Raw genomic sequence first — 22,237 nt, 5'->3', positions numbered from 1 at the left:
GAAAATAAACTGTAGGCCATCAATTCCGAACTGGTAGTTTGAAAACGAGCATAAAATATTCCGATTTTTTTCCACATGTTGTCTGTCATGTATGAAAACCCAAAATGAACACTCTAAGCGGACTACTTAATTACTATAAGCAAACTATGTGAGCAGCATTTGTATAGGAATGATTCTGTCCCAAGCTTTTTGATCACCACATATGGTTCCACTGTAGTGTCAAAAATTCTATTATTAAGACAACATTTTAAATACCACCAGCCGGTCATAAGAGACCACGGTGTATTTCATGTGTACCAGACTAACATGTTTTTCAAACAGCCCAACACTTATAGCCAGACAGTCGACTAAACACAAACATCCTGCTCCAACTACAGACAGTAGTACAAATTTCTATCACATTTGACAAATACCAGCAGTCTAAAACTTATTTCTTACCAGACTGGGGCTGCCAGTAGGGAAAGACACCCAAATGTAACTTTTTAAACACATTATGTAAAGTTAAGCTACTTCAAACACGAGGGAAGGAAAACCATGACTCATCTCCATAGATCTGTTATATTTATTGTGCCAACATAAATATTTCTTCAACGCATGCATGTATCCACATAAAACACAGAAAAGTCTTGAAAAACCAGTCACCTCTATTCAACAAAAAGAAAGATTGAGTTATTTTCCAAATAATTATGTGGCAGTTTTTCGGAACAGATCATCTGTAACACAACAGCGCTCCAAGTAACACCGGACAAGCACATGGATGCTGACAACAAACTCCTGGAGCAATGACAACTTTTAATTTACAAACACTTTTTTTCCTCCAATTTGAATACTGAAATAAGCCATTAGGCTAAAGGATAAAGATGACCTGCCAGGTCAATCCCACAAATCAAAGTTTCCATTGAGCAACACACACAATAAAAGAAAGAAAAGAAAACAGAACTTGAGCCTGTTTGATGTAACTAAAAGCAGAAGCAGTTGATACATTTCCATTTGAAGGAAACAGAAGTCCTTATTCCTCTGGCTGCTGCTTAACAGGCAGAATATCAGAACCATCATTGATTATCAGAGAGAGATGAGTTATCTTTGACAGCTGGGCCTCTAAAAAGGAAGGAAAGACTGTCATTATTTGGTACTGCATGCAACATTTATCACAAATGGTTGATTTAATCCAGTTGCGGAAACATGCAAGTAGAATGAACAAGATGGAGTAGTGCTTTAAAGCCAGAGAGCAGATAACAGGAACTCCCTGACCATTTTAATGACAAATGTGTGGATCTGTCAAAGGCAAGCATAAAGATGTGCCAAAGACCAGATTTTCTTTCTTGTATCCCACTGCTACGGACGCAGAGAACGGCAAATATTTTTTTAATGCCATTACCTCAAGATCACAAGTTAATTATTTTATCTTGAGAAAACAAAAGGCAGATTTCTCAAGATAATTATAACATACTGATGAAGTTCACGTCAGCAGGATCACAAGACACACTCACCTGTCGGGCTAGTCTTCTCCTTACAGAGAGACAGGACTGATCTGAACTTATCTCTTACAGAAAGATACAATGCAATTTCTGCCTGTATTGGATCTTGACCTTCTGGTACACCATCAAAAAAAATGAATGATGGTGATATGATAAATATACTGAATATTACTGTAAGCCCCGCAGCTGAACAAGCGGGCGTTTGTGCTGTGTAATGGTGAAATGAGACTGGCTAAATTAAGGTGTGCGTGTAGGTTGGCCACATTATTGAAACTGAGTGGAGGAGCTCGATCGACAGAAGACATCATTTAGTAGGTTTCTTAGCCTCTTTGCTTTTTTGTGATAGTAAATATAACTTTTAGCCCTTATTCCATTTCCCCTATTTGTAGTAGCGATCTACAGACAGAAGGGAAACGACAGGGAAGTGAAGGGAAAGAGAGCTGCAAACCATAAACAGTTTCATAACAGTCTGAATGATTATTGTGAATGCTCTGATTTATCCATGAAAATAAACAATGTTTGTGTTGACACTTCAGTTAGAAGCGGCTAGCATGTCTGCGTTGCCCAGTGTGCTCCAGCCACTGTGGTTTCTTGACGTGTTGTGACTTTTTCTTTCCACCTGACCCGCTGGAACAGCAGCCTTTCTGTGTTCCCGGGACTTCCTGATTAATAAGTAATAATACTTGCGAGAACAGGTTGATTATTATTGATTCATTATTTTGGTATCTCAAGATAACGGCATTAAAAAAAAATAATGATAGCAAGCACAACCATTCTTGGCCTCCATACACTTCAACTAATAAAATTGTTACATTTTAACCAAGAATTAAATTTTTACCTAAACTGATTTTTTGAGGTAAATTTCTACCATCATCTCTTACCAAAACTGTCGTCAGCAGAAGATGCCATTTCGTCCTCAAGCACACCATCGCTGAAATCCTAGAAAATTGTCAACAAATTCAGAAGTCTTATCCTGGTTTTGATTTTATTGGGAATGTGACGTTTGTGGAAAATGAAAAACTTAAATTATGACTTTAATCACAAATCAGCAAATTTAGTGCTGGTTGAAGTTTGACATCTGAGTGCCTAATAAGACTATGTAATGTCTAAAGAAAAACACACTTTTTACCCCCAGATGCCTTCTGTCCACAAAGCAAAGGTTAAACACTTTCACAAGTATCAAAGTTATCTGTAAACATTTGGACAAACTCTGAAACAGTTACCTCTTTCTGTTTGGGGGAAGAATGCACCAGCTGCTCACCGTCTTCTGTTTCAGCTTCTTGTCGTTGGACTGAAAGAACAAGGACAAATCCGTATAATCAGACTTACAAACCAGCTGCGTTTCTGCAATCACATTAAGTGATGTTTACTGTCATTCTGAAAATCAAGATCAGTGTTAATATTGGACAGCAGACTTATTAAGACATGAATAAAACTTTTCTTTACAGCATGAATCACAATGCATGGAAGTAGGATACCTCTGCAGATGTCCGTCAGACAGATATCTCTGACAAGACAGGTCACCTCTTCAACCAGTTTACTCTGAAAAGCAATAAAAACAGCATTCACTTGCCGGTGATGTGATGTTTTGGTGTTTAATTTTAGAATTGTGCTGATTGATCTCTATTACCAAATCTGGACAGGGAACAGTGCAGGCTTGTGACCCAGTGTCAGATGGCAGAGCTGCAAACACAGAGGCAGGTGACACAAACATGTTCTGTCACAGTTAGGGGTGTGATGAGATCTTGTGCCACAATAATAAAATGTGATGATATTTCTAGTCGCGAGACTCAAGCAATTTTCACACGTTATCGCACGACATATCAATTTTCTCACACAGTGTAAAACAAATGTGTAACTGTATAACGGTCGACTCTGCCCAGCTGATGGACACCAGCACAAGACGATATAACAATGAAGTGGACCCACCCCGCATTGTGAGTGACAGTTTGTGACAAAGTAGAAACGTAGGTGGTAAAGCTTTGCAATATAAACATCTAAAAACTGAGGCACAATCCTGCTCTGTTTGGGGCAGTGAGCGGTGCTTTATCTGAGGTGCTAAAGTTAACGTGTGTGCATTCTCTGGTGTGAAGGCTAATGCACCAGAGTATAGGACAGGTAGACTTTAAAAAATATTATGAATTCTCATTCAAGACTTTTTTCTTCGACCTGTCAGAGAACACAGATATGTGGGAGAGATTCTGAATGTGCAGAAAGTTTTGAACATGAGCAGAAAACCTGCTGAAACACAGGAGCTGTTAAAAGTCCTGGAGTTTATAACTGAATTAATATTAATTAATTGATCATTGAGGTGAAAAGGTGCTACAAAAATAAAAACATTTCCACCATAAATTGGTGCAGAAACATTCACCAGAAGTGTTTTGTGCTTAAAATGTTCATATAATTGGGCATTGTAGATTTCTTAAAAATAGATCTTGGACATTGTGAACCCAATATTGTGTACTGCATTGTGAGCTAATTGTATCGTCACACCCCTATAGCAATGTTTTTAAATCAACCCAAAATGAAATATACTATAAAGAATGCAAATGTGTTCAATACAACAATCCAATCTGACACAATCAATCAAGATAATAGAAACAAACCAGAAAGTTTATCTTCGTGAAGAGCTGAGGTCTCGTCTTCAGTCATGGTGTTATACTAAAACAGAACACATAACCAATAACCAGACCAGCTCAATGAAAACAACCTTCAAAAGCAAAATGGTCAGTATATCTGTTGGTACTCAAAATTGGTTCAAAAGTTTAAAAACTATTTTTATTTGACAAAAATGGGGTTTTACCTTACAAGGCACGGTGTTATCCTGTAGGGACATGTCTCCTATTTCTATTTCATGCTCTGAGGGAGCTTCTGTAAAGACAATCACACATCATAATACCGTTCGTAAGAACACTGCAAGACATTAACAATGAGCCTTGTGTGGAGCAAGAGGCTCATGGGTAGCTTTGGAACATGTGGTAGAAACCAGACGTCTGTGCAAATGTCCGGTGTTCTTTCGAATAGCTCCCCCCAAAAATTGTAATTTATTGAGCTTGTAACCCAAGCAGTATTTATTATAGCCCATCTCATGTTGTATTATATATGTTGTGTTAGAAACGACTCACCAACTAATTGTCCACTAAGGAGCTCCTGACGAGGTAGCAGTGATTCATTTTGGACCTGAAAGTAAAAAAAGCACCCTTTTAATGTAAAGAAAGACAATTTCAGACACAATCAAATGAACAGTAGTGTAGTACTTTACATATAACAAAAGCAGAGCGAATCAGGCCTTTGCTTACAACAGGGCTTGTATTTGAGGCTGTATTTGACCTGCTTCCAAGCTAGCAAAGCAAACGCTAAACTTTCTCTATGTTTACCTGTTGTCTTGGTAAATTCATTACCACAGCATCAACTCCGTCAGTACAACAGAGTAATGTCATACTCAGATACTTTTCTCTTTTTTGGGTTTTCATTTCACAAATACATTCCTGTCCTTTCAACTTTCTGTTTTTCACAATTGGTGTTAAGCTACAGCAACTCAACATTTCCAGCTGATTTTTCACATTTAAAGTATTCAATCCTCCCTGTTGTTGGTAGGCTTATAATGTGAAAAATCTATAGTAAAGTATGGAGTTTAACTGATGCCCAGTTTTAGAAAAAAAAGTGAGAAAACTGGTGTTAAATAGCTGGATGGAACAGGTGTTTCTGTTAAAAGCAGAAACTCTATGTTCACATACTGTATGCTGGCACTGTATCTCATCGGCCGGGCTCAATAAACCATGCCATGTTAAGTCTTCAGTCTCCCAAACTTCTTCACACCTGAAAAACTGTCTCACAGTAATTCTTCAAACACCCACCTTGAGCTGCAACTACACCACATAGCCTGAAACCCAGTGTAAAAAAAGATTGCAGATGCTTATACCTCAAATGGCGAAACTCACTGTGACGCAAATTACCGTTTCCTCTGCTGTCATGCTGTTGAGACCATCATCTCTTGCACTGGTGACATTGCCATCGTCATTTGACTCGTTAAGAACTGCAGTGCGAAGGAAAAAAACCCATCAATGATATCATCAATAATAATCATTAATAATGCAGTACACACTTCGAAATGATGCACGCACTACCAACTATGTAACTATTTAGCAGTGCTGTGAATGAACTGATAAAAGTTTCATGGAAACCACACTGCATGACTTGCACATTGTTTTGCTGATTATTCAATATCCACTGATGTCTGATACCTGCACAGACATCTGTCGAACAGGTCGCCTCTTCAACACAGTCACCCTGGGCAGCAATAAAGACAAAATTCACATGTCTGACGTAAAAGGTTTTACAGCTTGATTTTAGAATTCTGTGGATTCAAATCTATTACCGAATCTTGAGAGGGAGTTATGCAGGCTTGTGGCTCACTGGCTGCTGTGTCAGCGTCAGCAAGCAAGGCTGCAGATATAAAGAGATGATTTTGATACACAAGTAATTTGTTGCCTGAAGGCTACAGAGTGCTTTTACTGGCACAACTGAATGAGATTAAAAGGATTTACATTTAATTTGTTTAACTGTACTAAAAATGCCTGCCTACCACTGTGTTGTACCCTACTTACATAACTATTAGTACCAACTAGGGCTCATATTTGCATTTCTCCATTTGTATTGCACACGCAGTACACTGCAAAAAGTGAACTCTCAAAAACAAGGGAAAACAGCATTACAATGGGGGAAATATTTCTTAAAATAAGCAAAATTATCTGCCAACAGAACATGAAAGCCGCCTGTTAAGAAGAAATATCTTGTCAGACAAAAAACAATTATGTTCTGCCTTCAATTAGGATAATTAATCTTACTTAATTTTTAATTTTTGTTTTTGCAGTGTATGTACACATAGATGCACAAGAAAAACAAATGTGAAAGAAATGTGTTTAAGCACATTCATTCAATTTGGCAGACATATATTCTGAGATGATGTCATCAAACCTGAATATGCACCCGAGCAGTGAGCCAAGGTCTCCTCTTCAGTCATCAAGTCATTCTAAAACAGAAATGATCATCCATTACTGACCCGAGGCCTTTGTCAGTGATGCCTTGTAGGACTGTAACGGTTCTGATCCCACAAAAGTCCATGATCTTGTGACGTGGATCTGAGAGACAGAACCACGACACACCCTCTCCCCGGACTGTTGAGCTCTAGGGCCCGTGTCCACCAAAGCGTTTTTTCAATTCATTGCAATGGGAGAGTCGCGTTTTTACAAGCTGGTAATAAGCGGCGTGACGAGGCGCTGAGCATTTTTTCCTGGTCGCCGACAGTTGAAAAATATTCAACTTTGGGAAAAACGCTGCGCTCGTCACGGTCACTTTTTACTCAGCTGTCCAATCACAGAGGAGGGGCGGGACAAAATACCACACCATAGCAACAGTTACTATCCTGGAACCGGGCTTCCTCCAACCTCCAAACTGGTGGTACTCGCTGAGATGTTTCTTCGCCCACAAAATCTCATGAACCCACATCCGGCGAGTCTGTCCTCTCTCTCTACCTGCTTCAGCTTTCTTTTCATACAGAGCAAGGGCCAGAGCAAGTACTGTACTGTGTTGACATGTTTACATCCAGTAAAGTTAGGTAGAACTACTTGCAACAAATGCATCATAGCAACCAAAGCGCCTCAAAAACGCCCGCTAGCACCCCCCTGCTGGGCGTTTTCAGAAGAGCAGCTGGCATTTTCAGCTGGCAAAACATGCTTTGGTGGACACGGGGCCTAAGACAGTGCAACTTAGGCGGTGGCTGCCGGTGAGGGGGTGGGCTCGGTAGTGGTGTATATTGTGTTTGTATTGACAGTACGTTATTGTAGGTAATTTTCCACCTTATTTTAGTGTTTTTTTACTACTATCTGCTCTTCTTCTCCCCACACTCAAACAAACCTAGCCTGCACCTCTTGTCTCTCACGGCAAACACACCGGGCTAGCTCCGCCTCTTTCTGTCTCTCTCTCCCTGTAGAGTCTCTGCTGACTTTCTCTATCAGCAGTACATTTCATAAAGTCGCTGTGTTTAATAAACTCACCCGTGATTCCGTTTTCAGTTGCACCGCACTTGAAAACGAAACGAACGTTAGAGTGACATCTGCACTGATGCGTTCCCTGTCGCTCTGTAATGTAACATTTTCTCTGTATCTGTAATTGTAAGATTAGATAACATCTCTCTCTGAGGTCTGAACCAAACCGTGAATTTGGTTCATATATTTTTATATTGTTACACCCCCAATGCCTTGAGACACCATCATTCACAAGCACTCAAATTAGTCATCTGTACTGTCAACATTCAAAATGACTATTTACTCTCCACAAAAAGAACAAAAAGCACAGAGGACCCAAAAAAAACAAAAAAAAACACACGACTCAAAATAGCGCATTTTTATGACATTACCTCAACACGTGTGGTAACACATGGCACCTCTTCCTTTGGGAAACCATCTCCAGCTTCAATGTCCTGCTCTGTAGGTGCATCTATAAAGACAATCACTCTCCATCAAAATATATTGACCTTCACATTTATTTTCATTTCATAGCCTAAACCTATACTGTACTGTATATGAGTGTTGCATGGTTAGAATAAGGAATCCCTCACCAAATGCAGGAAGCACAAAGGAGGGCTGTGTCAATTCAGTCTGCATCTACGAGGATGATAAAATACCATAAACGACCATAAAGAAAACAAAAACAAGCAATTAGAAAAAAATCTTGTAGAGTATTTTCCACCAGACATCAAGTTACCTGAAAACATCGTTTCTGTGGAGATGAGCTGTACTTCATCTCCATCCAACTAAATCTTAGCAAATCACAATAAACCTATGTACCCATCTTAAATACATACTTCTCCAGTTAAGAGGGAAAACAACTCTTGGGTCAACTGTCCTTTTAGGTACAGTGTGTAGCAATACAAAGTACTTTATGTACCTGCTTTAAATCTTTAGAAATGTTGTCAACTGTCTGAAATAGATCAATGCTCTGCCTGGGAAAAACAGCTTCACGGGGAACCATTTTCACTGTTGTCGTACTGGTAAGACAGCTGTCCCTTTCGGTGGTAACCTCGCTGTCATCTCTTTCCCTAGTTGGATCTGGAAATGCAAAGAAAAAGCAACAAATTAACTTTCAATATGAGAATTTAGATTCACATTGAGTCAATAGTGACTACCAGCTATATACAACAGCGTGCTAGCGTGGAAAATCCATGTTTTCTAATATTTCTCCTTATTAGCTACGCACCTTACATGCTTGCTAATAATGTTTTTAAGCTGGGTCTCCGATATTGTGTTCATGAGGGAGAGAGCAAGAGGATGTGCTGCGCGAATACGCTATGGCACTCTGCAATCAAATACAATTTTAAACAGGCCTAGGGGGAAAAAAAGAATAGAACGTATGGGAAACACTGCACTTCTGTGTGACATACAAATGTTAATAAGTTGGAGGAAGGCATAGTCGGAGCTGTGTGTTTGTAGCATGTTGTGGGTTTTATGATATTAATAGTTGGAATTTAGACTGTGCAGTTGAAGTTAAGATGAAAACTCTTACAAAGGTTGTATCATTGTAATGTAAACAGAGGAGGCTAGTAACTAACATTATCCTCTTTTAGTTTTATGTCATGTGAACAAAATATTTCAGAGGAAATACCTACAATTGGGTACCAAAACCAGGTATTAAACGGGCTGAAGGGTTAAATTATAAAACCCATGACCATAGTTTTGATACGCTCCGACACGCTAGCTCGGCTAATAGCGAACTGTTACAAACAAGCTACAATGAAAGCTGTCGTTATGTAGTCTAATCATTCAGCGTAGTTTGACTGGGAATCTTAAAATTTGGCAAATTCTTAAGGCCTTTTCACACGGGAAGCAGTTTATGTGCCTCGTAATTCATTTTCAACGACAGGCGAGCGATGACACAGACGCCCGCCCCTGCCAAAGTTGAATTGACTTGAACTTTCTCTACGCGACGCGCATCACAAAAAGAAGATGGATGAGAGACTGATCCTCGCAGTCTGTGACTTCACTGAACAGTTATCAGGACATTAACAGGAGGGCGTTTACATGACTTTATCAGCTATATGAATATGAAAAACATATATAGCCTATCAACTAACATTACTTATAATTTTACTTTAAGCTAGGCTATGAAGTAATACAGTAGTGCACAGAAGCCGTTGTGCCATGGTTACTATCCATAGAGCACCTCCCGTTTACTCGTGGAGCGCTTGTCTTCGTGTCTGTTCACGTGAGAAGCGCAGAGCGACCCCGCGGGGCCAGGCAACTACGCAGACGGAGTTAAGCAGAGACAAAAGATAAAAAGTAGAAATGAATGCGTTACTTACCAGAAAGATTCTTGATGTCAAAGCTGCTTTCCATGCTGTAGGTATTCACCTCTCCAGGAAGAGACTCCAAATTAGTCATTGCGATCTCTGAGTCATCTCTGGCCTCCGTAGTACTTTCATCTAATGGCAAATTTAAGTCACTTGGCCCAACAGTGTCCATCACTGAAGCCCCATCCTCTTCAGTGCCTTTATTGGTTTCCATCACACTCCTGTCACAGCTCAAAGTCAAAATACCTTTGTCACCTTCATTATGGAATGGAGGTAACATGGTTTCATCTATGCCACTATCAAATGGCAAAATGTTTTTGGGTTTGGTTTGAGATACCACCATATTAGGGACTACGTTCACTACTTCATTAGAAACAGTATCTCTCAGGCTCTCGGTCTGATCCCCTCCTTCTTCTGGGGACTCTGCAAAAGACTCTGATTGAGGAGAATCTTCAGAGCTTTTACTGCTCTTTGGACTACTTGCTAGTTTTGGGATCTCATCTCCTGTGTGAGGATCAACAAGCTCACCAGAGCTCTGCTCTTCACTGTGGCCTCTCTGAGGGTGAGCACAAGCAACAGCAGTATCCATTTCTTGGCTTTCGGGATACTCTAGTTGAAGTGGTACAGTCTCTTTCACAGTGGAGTCACATTGCAGTGGTGTTTCATATGAAGTGGTCAGTCCAACTGCACCAGGTTTGTTCTCTGACGTAGAGCTCTTCCACCAGGTTTTCAGTGCCTCGTTTATCACCAGGCCCTCACACTCCATCTGCACAAGGCATCTGATCTTTCCTTCTTCTCTTGTTACTCTTGTGACAGTCAACTGTAACACTTTGTCTGTGGTTAGCAGGAACAACTCATCTACTACACCACTGTCCCAGGATCCATGTGAAGCATCAAAGCCTTCAAGCTCACACAAAAATGCCTGTGAAGGAATTTCTATCAGATCAGGGGGCATTTCCCTCACATCTGTAACGCTGACTTGACACTTGTTTCCATAGTCCACAAAGAGAACAGACAGTTCGTCTCCATCTTTGTCGACGACCTCTGCACGGTACCAAAGATGATCGTCTGAAAAGAGAGCAATACATGGGTTGCCAGAGGAGAGAGCGCTCAGGTCAGTATGTCCGTTATCGGCTGCATCCCCAGCTTCTGAGACAGTTGATGTTATTTTCTCAAGGTCTTCCGAGTCTGCTTGTTGACACCAAAATGTCTGAGCATCAATTATAGTTGTGATGTAGACCTCTAACTTTTGTCCCTCTAAAAGCTCTTGTTGGCGGTAATGCAGAGAACAGAGGTTCAGCAGCGATTTATGAGAGCTATCGGTCACTTGCCTGGTGTCAGCGTTCTGGGCAGGTTGCTGCTTAACTTGTTCAAGTCTTCCTGAGGCAGTTTCAGAACAATCAGATGATCTAGTTGGTACTTTGCACATTAGTGTCACGCCACTGTCTTCAAGACTGACTTCCCACACAGATCCTGACTGCCTGATAAACCGGCACTTGAACATCTTTTCTCCATTACAGATGTCTTCTTTGAAAGCGGACACCACTTCTGGATCAAGCACTTCCTCTTTTCCAAAAGCTGCGGCGTTGCTCAGCATACAGTGGATGCTGTACGTGGGAATTTCCAAGAAAGACTTGTGGAGTCTGCCTATCTTGGAAATTGGCATCGTTGCTGTATTCCCAAAGTCAACAAACTCAACAAGAACCATCATATTACTGTGGATTTCTCGTACAAGTGCTCGGTACCATGAGGAATCATCTGCGAACTCTGCTTGAACAAGGTCTCCTGGATGCACGTCTTTGATGTCGTCAGTTTTGGGGTTGGATTGGGGATCATTTAGATTTTCCACAAGGGAGAATATTCCATCCTCCTCTTGGACAAGTTGAACATAGAAACTCAATGGACTGTTGTAGTGTGAGACATAAACATTAGCTTCCATATCTGATGTGATCGATTTTGAGGGCAAGTCTGCAAGTTTAGGGAGTTTTTCAACACTGCATTCCTTTGCAGATTTTGTGTCAGGTGATTTGGACTTGATGAGCTGTTTAGTTTCTGTGGGAAAATTTTCTTTCCTTGGTTTGACATTTACAGGCTCAGAACCGTTTCCCGTACTACTTGGTGTCATTCCACTTGACTGTCTTTGGTGTGGAGGTCTGTACAGCTCTAATGGGGTAGCTCTGACTTTCTGACCGTTTACACAAACATGGTGCGAAGGTTTCAGTGCAGACTGTACATTCATATCAGCGTCCCTTGTTTGATGTGCTGGTTTTGGGACAGAAACATTTTTCTTGATGGTTTGAGCATGATGTTCCATTTCAGCTTGTTGTGGGGCAGCTTTTGGAGTCTTTTGGGCATGATTGGCTGAAGCCTCAAGTGCTCTCCCACCCTTGCAGACAACCTGTTTTTCTGTGTGCATCTGAATCTGAAACACCTTCTTGATCTTTGAATTAATCTGAGTGTTTCCGTGATACAGCTCAACCAGCAGTTTACCATCAGGTTCTCGGGCCACTACTAGTGCTCGAAATTTACCTTCTGTCGCGCTCGTCTCAAACCAGCTGTTCACCTCGCTGGGAACATTGGCAGGGACATCAGAGAGACTACACACAACTGCTTGCACAGGCACAGACATGATGTCATTAGCCTCTCTGGGAACTGGAAGCAAGTCAGATTTGTCCACCTCAATAGTGTCACCATAATCCACAAAGTGAACCAGAATCGCTGGCTTTGTGGCCTTGATCTGTCCCCTGTACCACTGCCCGTCAGTGTACTTCGCAAAGCACAAAGTTCCAAAGACTGTTGGGAGCTTTACATTCTCAAGCTGATGACAGAGGTTGCTCACTTTGACCTTTAAATCTTTTATCACATCAGCGTTCCTGTCAAGCTGACAGTAGAACTGACTGACATTGTTCACACATGTCACTGTGACCCGTTCCTCTGTTCCAGTTTTGACATTGTGCGTCGAGTAGTAGTATGTGTCCAAACGGAAAGATGGCCCTGTTGCTTTCTTGGGCAGTGCATTTTTGGTAAGACTGACCATGCTGGTGGAGACACTCTCAAAGGGAGTTTCTAGATCCACAATGTTGAAAACAATCTTCTGCTCACTGTACATGACAGCATATACAGTGCACTTCAAAATCACAAAGTTGGATGCAGCAGTTTCCACAAAGCTGTGGAACCTTGCTCTTGCTTCTTCATCCCACTCATTTGTGGCAGATGTGGGGTCAACAGGATTTAACAGACTGCATCGAAAAGCTTGGCCATACAGAGTGAGGAATTCTGGGCAGATCCTCCTCAGGTCATAGAGCGAGACTGTCTCTGTCTGGCCGTAGTCCACAAACAACACATCCACATGAGGTGTTTCATGTTTGTGAATTACAAGGGCTCTGTACCACATTCCATTATCAGGATGGCGAGCAACACAAGCTGTTTCTAAAAGAGGCTGAAACTCACTGCCTGCATAATAAGCCTGTATGTCATGCATGAGCAATTTCAAGTGCCCTGCGTTTTGTACTAGTTGGCACCAGAAGTCATTTGGGCTTTCGATGTAGGACACACTGACATCAAGAACACTTCCAATGGGAAACATGTGCTCCCTGAATGTAGGAATTCTTCTTTCATTACTGGCAGGGCCAACTGTGTTGAGGGTCTGGGAAAACTTTCCATTGCTCCTGTACACACCTGAAAGTCTGGCATCTGGAAGTTGTGTGGGAGGCAGAATGGCAGGTTGCGTGGTCATTTTGGCTTTGGGTTGTCTCTGTGTCTCAGCCCTTTCAGCATGGCCAGAACTACACAGAAGTGTACTAAGATCTCCTTCTTCCTGCGCTTCAGGATCTGTGAGTTGGACAACATAGCCCTCATCGTATTTTGCTGTCACATGTACATTGAGAACTTTATCTGTGACTGCTCTGATGAGAAACTCACAGGCACTTTGACTCCATTTTCCATCTTTCGGCCTGATACCAGCCAGGCTGCATTTCAGTGCAAGACGTGGCAGCTTTTTTAATTCGTCAGGAAGGGTCCGGATATTGCTCCTGTCAACCACTTCAGTGTTTCCATAATCAACAAAGAACACTTTCATTTGTGTCTTGCCAACTTCAGCCACAGTTGCTCTGTAGAAGTCCCCATCTTCTGCCTTGGCTGCACAGTAGAGCCCAACAGTTGGATTTCTCAGCACATCTTTATTCACTGAATCTTGGTACAGATGGTAGATGCTATCCATTAGATCATCCAACTCCTTTGTATAGTTCTTTGTTTGGATCCAAAACTCTGATGGGTCAGATACGTGCTGGACAACTGCCTGATGTGAGGAGTTGAGCGAGAGGTCTTCAGTTGGAAACTTCTCCACTATTCCTTTCCCTTCTTTTTCCTCTACAGCCTGACCAGGAGTTAGCATCTTTTTTTCTTTTCTTTCTTGCTGAGCTGGATGCTGGTGACTGTGTGGCGTACTACGGATGGCATAATGTCCAAGGGCTTTGTCACACTCCAGCAAACAGCTCTCCTTGGAACCAAACAAGTTGCTTATGTTTGTGTTATCATCCCCATAGAGTGTGACATAGTAAACACCTTCAGAGATGCTTTGGTACTCAAATTTGGCTATCACGGTCTTGTAAAGAAGAAGGCTCTTGAGATAGTCAATCTGGCTGGTTGTCCAGCCAACCCCTTTGTCGATGATTCCATGGAGGGAGCAGATGTAAGTCACAACAGGCATCCTGAAGAACTCTGGAGCCAGTGGTCTTACATTCTCCACTTGAACAAACTGTTTCATTCCATAGTCAACGTTCAACACTTCCACCACTTTGTTGGTTGGAAATATTTGTTGTAGAACAGAGCGGTACCACCTGCCATCACTTCCTCTTGCAGCACACGGATACCCAATCATTTCTGGACCTACAATGCAATTGGTCATTCTGCCCTCACAGCACTGTGTGATTTGCTCTGAGAGTTTCTTCAACTCTTGTGAGAACACCTTCAACTGGCAAAAAATCCGCTGCGGATTTGTCACATCTGTGACTATGACCGTCTCCACAGTTCCTGCTGCCAGCTCTGGGTACATGAAGAGCTCTTTCTTGTGCAGTTGCTCACCTGCTCCCATGGAGATCTGGCGAGTCTCTGGTGACACTTCAGCTCCACTATGGGACTGCAGTGACATAAAAAAGTCCTGGAACATGTTTGGAGACAACTTCTTGGCAATCCCCATCTCATACATTTGTCTGGATATGCAAGGGATGTGCAGTAGAAATGTTCTCTGCCGCACCAGTACATCTTGCACATGTGCCTTCACAGACTTCCCAGAAAGAGATTTCAGAAAGCTGAGAGCCACTGGAGACCATCTGTTCTCAGGCGAGAGTGGTAACACATTAGCTAGCACACAAAATTCCACTTCAGGTGGCAGGTGGAAGTGCTTCTTCTTACCCCATGCCAGATTACTTGTTGTGGTGCTATGGGTTATTCCTTTGTCAATGAGGAACACACTGTATTTCGAGCCATTTCTTGAAACCATGCGGGATCTGTACCAAGTATCATCTATCTGAACCAAGCACTGGTCACCAGGATTTCCTTCAAACTCCTGAAATGTGTTTCCAGGGGACTGAATGTCTTTAGCTAGGCACTCATAATCTGCAGCCCTCTCTGGGCCAAAATTTCCCCAGAACTCCACAAGCACACAAAGGGGATGCAAGTGGACCTTGCTTATGAGAACCGTTACATCTGATCCTTGTGTAGGCAGTCCTAGGATTGAAGACATTTTGGCAGATTCAGGAATCCTAGCTAGCCATGATTTGTCACCTTCTCCTCAGCCGTGTGAGCACTGGATGTTATTCTGAAAAACATACAAGCACACAACATACGCGTACACACAAAAACACACATTAAACAGTGCTCTATGCCTCTACGGCTCTAATGAAAATATTTAGAAGCACACAAAAGTACAGTGAAAAATGTTCAAGCAAAACAAAGTTCAACAAACTATTTATTATACATATTTATACTACGTGTGTGCTCCTTCTTGTTGTGTTCAACCATGGGGTGTAAACATTGGAGGACTGCAAGTGAAGACCCTTGTATCTGGACACTCAGCATTGGCCTTAAAATATTGTAAAGCATTTTAAAATATTGAAACAGATGTTTTGAAAATTTTTAAAACACTGATCATTCATGGCAAAACTTTAATGTGATTGGTGCTTGTGTAGTTTTTGAACCAGGGACGGATTCACGATACACATGCAGCACCCACACAACCCATGCCACACCTAATGTAAACAAGACTACTGAACAGTATTACAATAACTTTAGTAAAACAGAACAAGAGGAAGGTGTTGCCCTCAGGAGGAGACTAGAAGGAGCACATACTGGCACATCCGGCATCCTGTGCAGTGGAAATCACGTCTTTCCACTGAACAGGCTCTTTCACACAACATGGAGAAACTAATTTAAATGAGTGTGTTAGTATTCATATTATTATAATGACATTAGATAAAAAGTTTAATTTTACTATATTTTTATTTAATAGTATACTATATAGCTCACCACTAGTAGGCTATAATATTAATTCCAGTTGGACAAAACAGCAGTTTCATTCATTTGTTCATTAAATCTTAGTGCAAGAAAAATTGCCTACATTGGTCTCTTAATTTGTTAATGTTACTATTCTCATCACTGATCAGAACCATTTATGCAGGAGGAGTTCAACATTTGAAAGTTTTCTATAGCACGTCCAACTTTTTTGTGTCCCGCCCCGTCCAGGCTGTGATTAATCAGTTGACAGAAGTTAATAGGTTATACTTTTAAGAGACGCCAGCAAAGGTCATTGCCTGTTTGAGACCTGGTGGCCTATATTATTCAGGAAACTTAGAACAACCAGAAGAACCAGCCAGATCAGTCTCTGTCTATTGATAAACTGTAGGTATAAGTTGAAGACACTTCAACTCTGATAGCGAGCGGGTGTGTGCGTGAGACAAGAACCACTGCGACAGTTTCACGGGATCGCGCCCAGTAGTACATAGAAGTCGTTTCCATGGTTTTCACCCACAGAATACCTCGCGTTGACTCCCGGAGCACTTGTCTGCCTGTCTGTTGAGTTATGAGGAGCGCTGTCAATAAATTAAATCTAGAATGGTTCATGGTTAAAAGCTTTTTGCTGGTCGCTGATGTTACATAGCAGCCAAAGAACATACTGTTAGCTTTCCTGCTCAGCTTTCAGATCGGAGTCTGAAGCACAGGGAAGATGTTTGCTGGCACTAACCGCCTTCACTTTTCCAGCAGACAGACTTTAACGGACACACTGACTTAGACTGTACATTTACTGCCAGACTGACAGCTTACTGCTAATGTCTTCCTCTGCTCTGCAATCTTTCACCATGATTACATGATTCACGTGAAAGACATTTTTTGATTCAAACAGCATAATTCTGCAGAAAAGCGAATAGTTTGTATGTAATTTTACTATTGAATTACATGCAATCGTTGGATGTGCAATTTTTACTTTCTTGGTATGCTTAATACTTAAATGTGCCTAGTCGGGAAATAATTCTCCTATTATTCTAACATCACATGAATGCACAGTTACACACAGTACAAAAAGAGAAGTGCAATGGTGGGTGACAAATTCAAATAAGTTACTCTAAAGTCCTTATAGGCAAGTCATGCTACTCGGCAGCCATCTTGGCAACGCCTCCGGGCAGTTATTTCAGACTAACAAGATCAGGCTCTTTTCTCAGTGAATGGGGAGAGAGCCAGAACTGCACTTTTACTGGTCACCAGGACATAAAAACTACAACTACTTTGCCCGAAATTAAGGTTTAAAAAGCGTTTTTCCCCCAACCGTCAATACTTCTACTGTGCATGCGTAGTAGTAGTGACGCATGTGCAGTAGACCCCTTACGTCAGTGGAACCACACAATTGCCTGAAATATGTTTCCCACCTCGGCTGTTAAAAGACGACGATTGGCTTTCTAGCGGGAGAGGTGGGACAACCGCCATCTTTGGCGTTACGGGCTTCCCCTATAGAGTATTATTTAGAGTATTATTGAGGATTCTTAGTGGCTCCTCTATATAACGTCTCTGGTTACTCTTACCATATATAAAATCGGTAATTAATTAGCAGTGTACATTCCTACTATTATAATCAGACTGAATTGCCATTTCACCTAATTAGGATGACATATTATTACACTTCCAGTAAACACCACCACAGACTACAGCCTCAAATTACTGAACAAATCAGAGATTTGGGCAGTGATCTTCACTCACTGGCCACTTTATTAGGTACTCCTGTTCAATTTCTTTTTAACACAAATAGCTAATCAGCCAATCACATGGCAGCAACTCAATGCATTTAGGCATGTAGACGTGGTCAAGACAACTTGCTGAAGTTCAAACCGAGCATCATAATGAGGAAGAAAGGGGATTTAAGTGATTTTGAACGTTGCATGGTTGTTGGTGCCAGACGGGCTGGTTTGAGTATTTCAGAAACTGGTGATCTACTGGGATTTTCATGCACAAACATCTCTAGGGGGTTACAGAGAATGGTCCAAAAAAGAGAAAATATCCAGGGAGCGGCAGTTGTGTGGACGAAAATGCCTTAATGTCGTCAGGTCAGAGTAGAATGGGCAGACTGATTCGAGATGACAGTAGGCTTGTGCCCATTGGCAACTGGATCGCCTATCAACGATTGAAGGGATGATCAGGGATTGGTTTTTCATGCGCCGATATTAAGTCAATTTTAACTAACTCACTATAAGAACTAGGGTTGCACGATTATGGCCAAAATGATAATCACAATTATTTTGATCTATATTGAGATCACAATTATTTTTCACAATTATTCATTGATTTTAGGGACAACATACACTTTCAAATTAAAATATTAAACAGGCAACTGTATCCCGTCCTCTGCACAGCGTTAACTTCCACTGAAGAGTCTCAGACACATTTCAGGAGCTGAAAACATTGTTGGCTTGTTGTTACTTTGTCCTTTTGGCGCTTCTACTCTGCTTACCAGCAATGGCTAGCTACGACCCGGTTTTGTTCGGTTGTCTGCACGGCTGCATATCCCACAGGGAGCACTTCAGAATCGGAGCCTTTTGCTTTCCTGATTTTGCTGACATGTTTAGATTTTGTTGATTTAGTAATCAACAAAATTAAGTAGGCAATGTAGATAAATGGTTATTTTTTTCTGTTTTAACTGTTTTTTGTTGATTTTTTATCGGGAGTATGCACAGGGTTTTTTAATTTGAAAATTGACCGGATTCTCTATGCCATTCTGTCTGACTTCCTGCCCACTTCAATGTTCTCTTTGCAGCTTGACGCGGCTTCCGTCAAAAACAGACAGTTTATTGAATAGTGTATTCTTCACAGCACATCAGAAGAGGAAATCTGATTAATTTTAAGATATGCTGCTATTGTCATTATTCTAATGTGCTTCATCATGACGAATAAAAAAAATGAATAAAATATTGATTAGACATGTTTTTGATATTTTGGATAAATTGGTACGTTAATCGAGTAATAGCCAACTTTGGGATTATTTCAAGCTAAAAGAAAACAACAACTCTGTAATGTTACAATCGTCCACTGTAAAATGAAACTTATGTCGCCTAACGTTACTGCTTCTGATCAGAAAGCACCCGGTGTTCTGCCAGCAGACCACAGACGAGGTAACACTAACAGCAACTTTAGCATTTAACTGAAATCATGATTGATTGTTAAGTTCAAGGCTAGCCAAAGTAATCCGCAGTACTCAGCTGATAATGTACCCATGTGCATTTGTTGTTCTCCTGGTTGGGCCGTGAGTTTGGGTTGTAACGTCACAGTCATGAGTTAGCTGGGTGTCGGGGAGTTGCACCTTAGTATAACTTGTATAGCACTCGTGTGATGTTTGTGTTCGTAAAGCAGTTGTGTGGTTGTTGGGTCTGTTGAGATTGTTGGTCTGATGTTTGCTGTATGACACAATATGAATTACTGACAAATCTGCAACAACTGTGAAGAAATAAGGAAGATCTGAAGGCAACAGGGGATCCAACACGGTATTAGCAAAGTGTACCTAATGAAGTGGCTGGTGAGTGTCAGGACTCATTCCTAACTGAGTGAAATACAAACACAAAAGTGTACACTGCTTTTCAGGCTCGGTTAGTGGAGGTGGGATAACACTGCCATATGTCAAAATACTCACTCTGTTTTGGCCCAAAGCACATTTAAAAAATGAAACCTGAGAGGCAATGATCACGAAGCTATGTCATAGTATAAACAAAGTTTAGCCAGCCGCCAGCACATGCTGCAGCAATCAAAGTCAAAAGCAAGGATTTTGTTTGGGTGTGTGTGTATACACACACACACTTTGTCTCCAACACACATCTCCATTTTGCAAGATTTTTCTCAGTGGTTATTACTAATCTTTTTTGTAGAAAGTAAGAAAGAAATATAAAACCACTGAGGTCGTACCTGCTTGTGCACATGGTTTCATTAAATTAAATAATGTATTTTATACAACTTTCAAACCATAACTTTAGCCACTGACTTGGTCTGATATTTTCATTCTTCTCCTGTAAAATCACCAGTTTAGGTGATTCTGATGGCTTTGACGATACTGATAGTGTGTTCAAAAAATATCTTACTCCTAAAAAAAGGTCTCTCTCTGTGTAGGGATCCTGTCCATAATGTAATCAAACACATCTTCATTTAATAACCATCTGAGCCTGCCAGTGGCAAAAACAAGCACTTTACTAGACGTACCGTTACTTGATATACGTTACGTTGCAGCCGACTGCAGCGCGCTGGCAGACAAAAACCTGGGAAGAGGGTCCAGATTGAAAAATACCGACCTTTACGTTGGCCTTTTATCTTAACACCTCAAACCTAACTAACGTTACGCTATGATATTACAATTAAACTCGGTGTTAAAGTTAGCTAATATGATCTAAGGTCTCCAAAGACCAGACAGAGGTAACGTAAGTTAACAACGCTTAACGTTGGCGTTAACTGTCATGCATTTACCGTTATTAGATTCACCATAAGTTAACTACAAATGTTGTGTTTGTGCTGTTTAAGACGACGGTAACGTTAGGCTTCACGAATCAGTTTACTCTATATTTATAACTTAACGTTAACGTAGTAAGTAAGTTGTGATTCTTTTGGAATTCAAACAGGTTCTCAAGGTTTAGTTTAATGTTAATGCTAACCTTACTGTAAGCTAGCGTTAACTTAATCACATGTAACGTTAACGGTTAACATGCAACAGTTAACAAGTTAGCGCAAACCTAACTTAGCTGCCGTTACCAAAGTTAGCAACTTCCGTTGCACTTACGCAGCTTAACGTTACAATTTAAAAATATAATTGCCAGGTCACGTTGCAGGTGCTTAACTGTGGGCAGATTGGCACAATGACTCACCCGTTGTACTTCAGCAGATCCCGCAGTCTTCTAAAACTCACGATGGTGGCACCGCAGGTTTCCCAAATTAATGTTAACCTCCAGACACAGCCGCGGCGACGCTGACGTTGTCAACCGCCTAAACTTCTCAGCTTTGACTGCTAGCTAAAGTTCGCCAACGTTGGTCCAGTTCCAGTGTTTCTATTGTGATGTACACAATTGTGACAGATGATCCGTTTAACTGCTTCTGAAAATATATTAGTGTAGCTACAAAATTCAACAACCTCCACAGCAAACCGATGTTAGTAACAGTTAGTTAGCGGCTAACGTTGACTAGCCAAAACCACGCGCGTGCCAAAAACTCAACGTTCATTCCCTCCTCTTTTTTTCCATCCCTGACCCGGAACTGCCGTTGTTTACCCTGTCTCACAAGCAAATGCACACAATAAACTAAATTTACCCTTATTTTCTTATAGTTCACTCAGTTCAGTTAATGCTGTTGAAATGGTTAAAAAATGGCAATTTCTAATATAAATAACGTTATTACAAAAAGATAAGAAACGGAACAGGCATCTAAATAACTATATACTGTATTTAAAATGTTAAAGTTAATAATGACATAAATGTAATACCCCAATTTCCAAGGTCCAGGCTGACTAAAAAAACATTTGTCACCGAGCCAGACGTCTTGACACATTTAAGCCTGGCTCTGATCCTGATAGTGCACATCAATACTTTGACCAGACAGTTATGTCCCTGTTTAGATTTATCTTATTTTCATTTACCACTATCAGATTAAGGCTGCTTAACACCACATCAGATAAGAGATTTTAACTTGTCATGAAGTTCTTTCACACTGCAGCTAATAAATATGTCAATCAAGACTGTTCCATTTATATGCTGCAGTGGCCTTAGGACACATTCACATAGGCTGAACATTGTCATTCAGAGTAGTAAGTTAAATGCATAGTGCAGGCTGTTTTATTATTTAGAATTTCATTTTTGAACAATTCTTTTCATATGTGGAAAAATATTTCAATATACCACAA

At 41.0% G+C, this 22,237-nt stretch overlaps 1 protein-coding gene across 4 annotated transcripts; it reads right to left on the bottom strand.

The window, feature by feature from the left end:
- Positions 1 to 546: 546 nt before the first annotated feature.
- Positions 547 to 21,556, bottom strand: tdrd6 (tudor domain containing 6). Of its 4 annotated transcripts, none has more exons than XM_046060336.1 (17): positions 21,210 to 21,556; positions 9,838 to 15,643; positions 8,427 to 8,587; positions 8,098 to 8,143; positions 7,897 to 7,976; positions 6,456 to 6,510; positions 5,857 to 5,924; positions 5,723 to 5,768; positions 5,420 to 5,514; positions 4,604 to 4,658; positions 4,282 to 4,349; positions 4,085 to 4,139; positions 3,109 to 3,161; positions 2,957 to 3,020; positions 2,702 to 2,769; positions 2,360 to 2,417; positions 547 to 1,098 (listed from the first exon to the last, which is right to left on the bottom strand). In XM_046060336.1, exons 2-17 carry the CDS (start codon positions 15,566 to 15,568, stop codon positions 1,010 to 1,012), a joined length of 6,792 nt encoding a protein of 2,263 aa, XP_045916292.1. In that variant the 5' UTR covers positions 15,569 to 15,643; positions 21,210 to 21,556; the 3' UTR covers positions 547 to 1,009. The 4 variants fall into 4 exon arrangements, with proteins under 4 accessions (XP_045916292.1, XP_045916293.1, XP_045916294.1 ...); XM_046060337.1 differs by having other exon boundaries at positions 4,282 to 4,346; XM_046060338.1 differs by having other exon boundaries at positions 5,435 to 5,514.
- Positions 21,557 to 22,237: the final 681 nt, after the last annotated feature.

This window comes from Micropterus dolomieu, linkage group LG10, assembly GCF_021292245.1.
Source record: "Micropterus dolomieu isolate WLL.071019.BEF.003 ecotype Adirondacks linkage group LG10, ASM2129224v1, whole genome shotgun sequence".
Lineage (NCBI taxonomy): Eukaryota > Metazoa > Chordata > Actinopteri > Centrarchiformes > Centrarchidae > Micropterus > Micropterus dolomieu.
Note: the sequence above shows the minus strand (reverse complement) of the source record. Positions and strands in the feature narration are given on the sequence as shown.

What these genes read in the sequence shown, in the direction of transcription:
- tdrd6 (XM_046060336.1), bottom strand. Translation starts at nt 15,568, where the DNA reads ATGTCTTCAATCCTAGGACTGCCTACACAAGGATCAGATGTAACGGTT. An exon ending in TTTCTAAAGATTTAAAGCAG is followed by an intron (nt 8,144 to 8,426) that starts GTACATAAAGTA and finishes TCATCCTCGTAG; the next exon opens with ATGCAGACTGAATTGACACA. An exon ending in TCACGAAGATAAACTTTCTG is followed by an intron (nt 3,162 to 4,084) that starts GTTTGTTTCTAT and finishes CTGTGTTTGCAG; the next exon opens with CTCTGCCATCTGACACTGGG.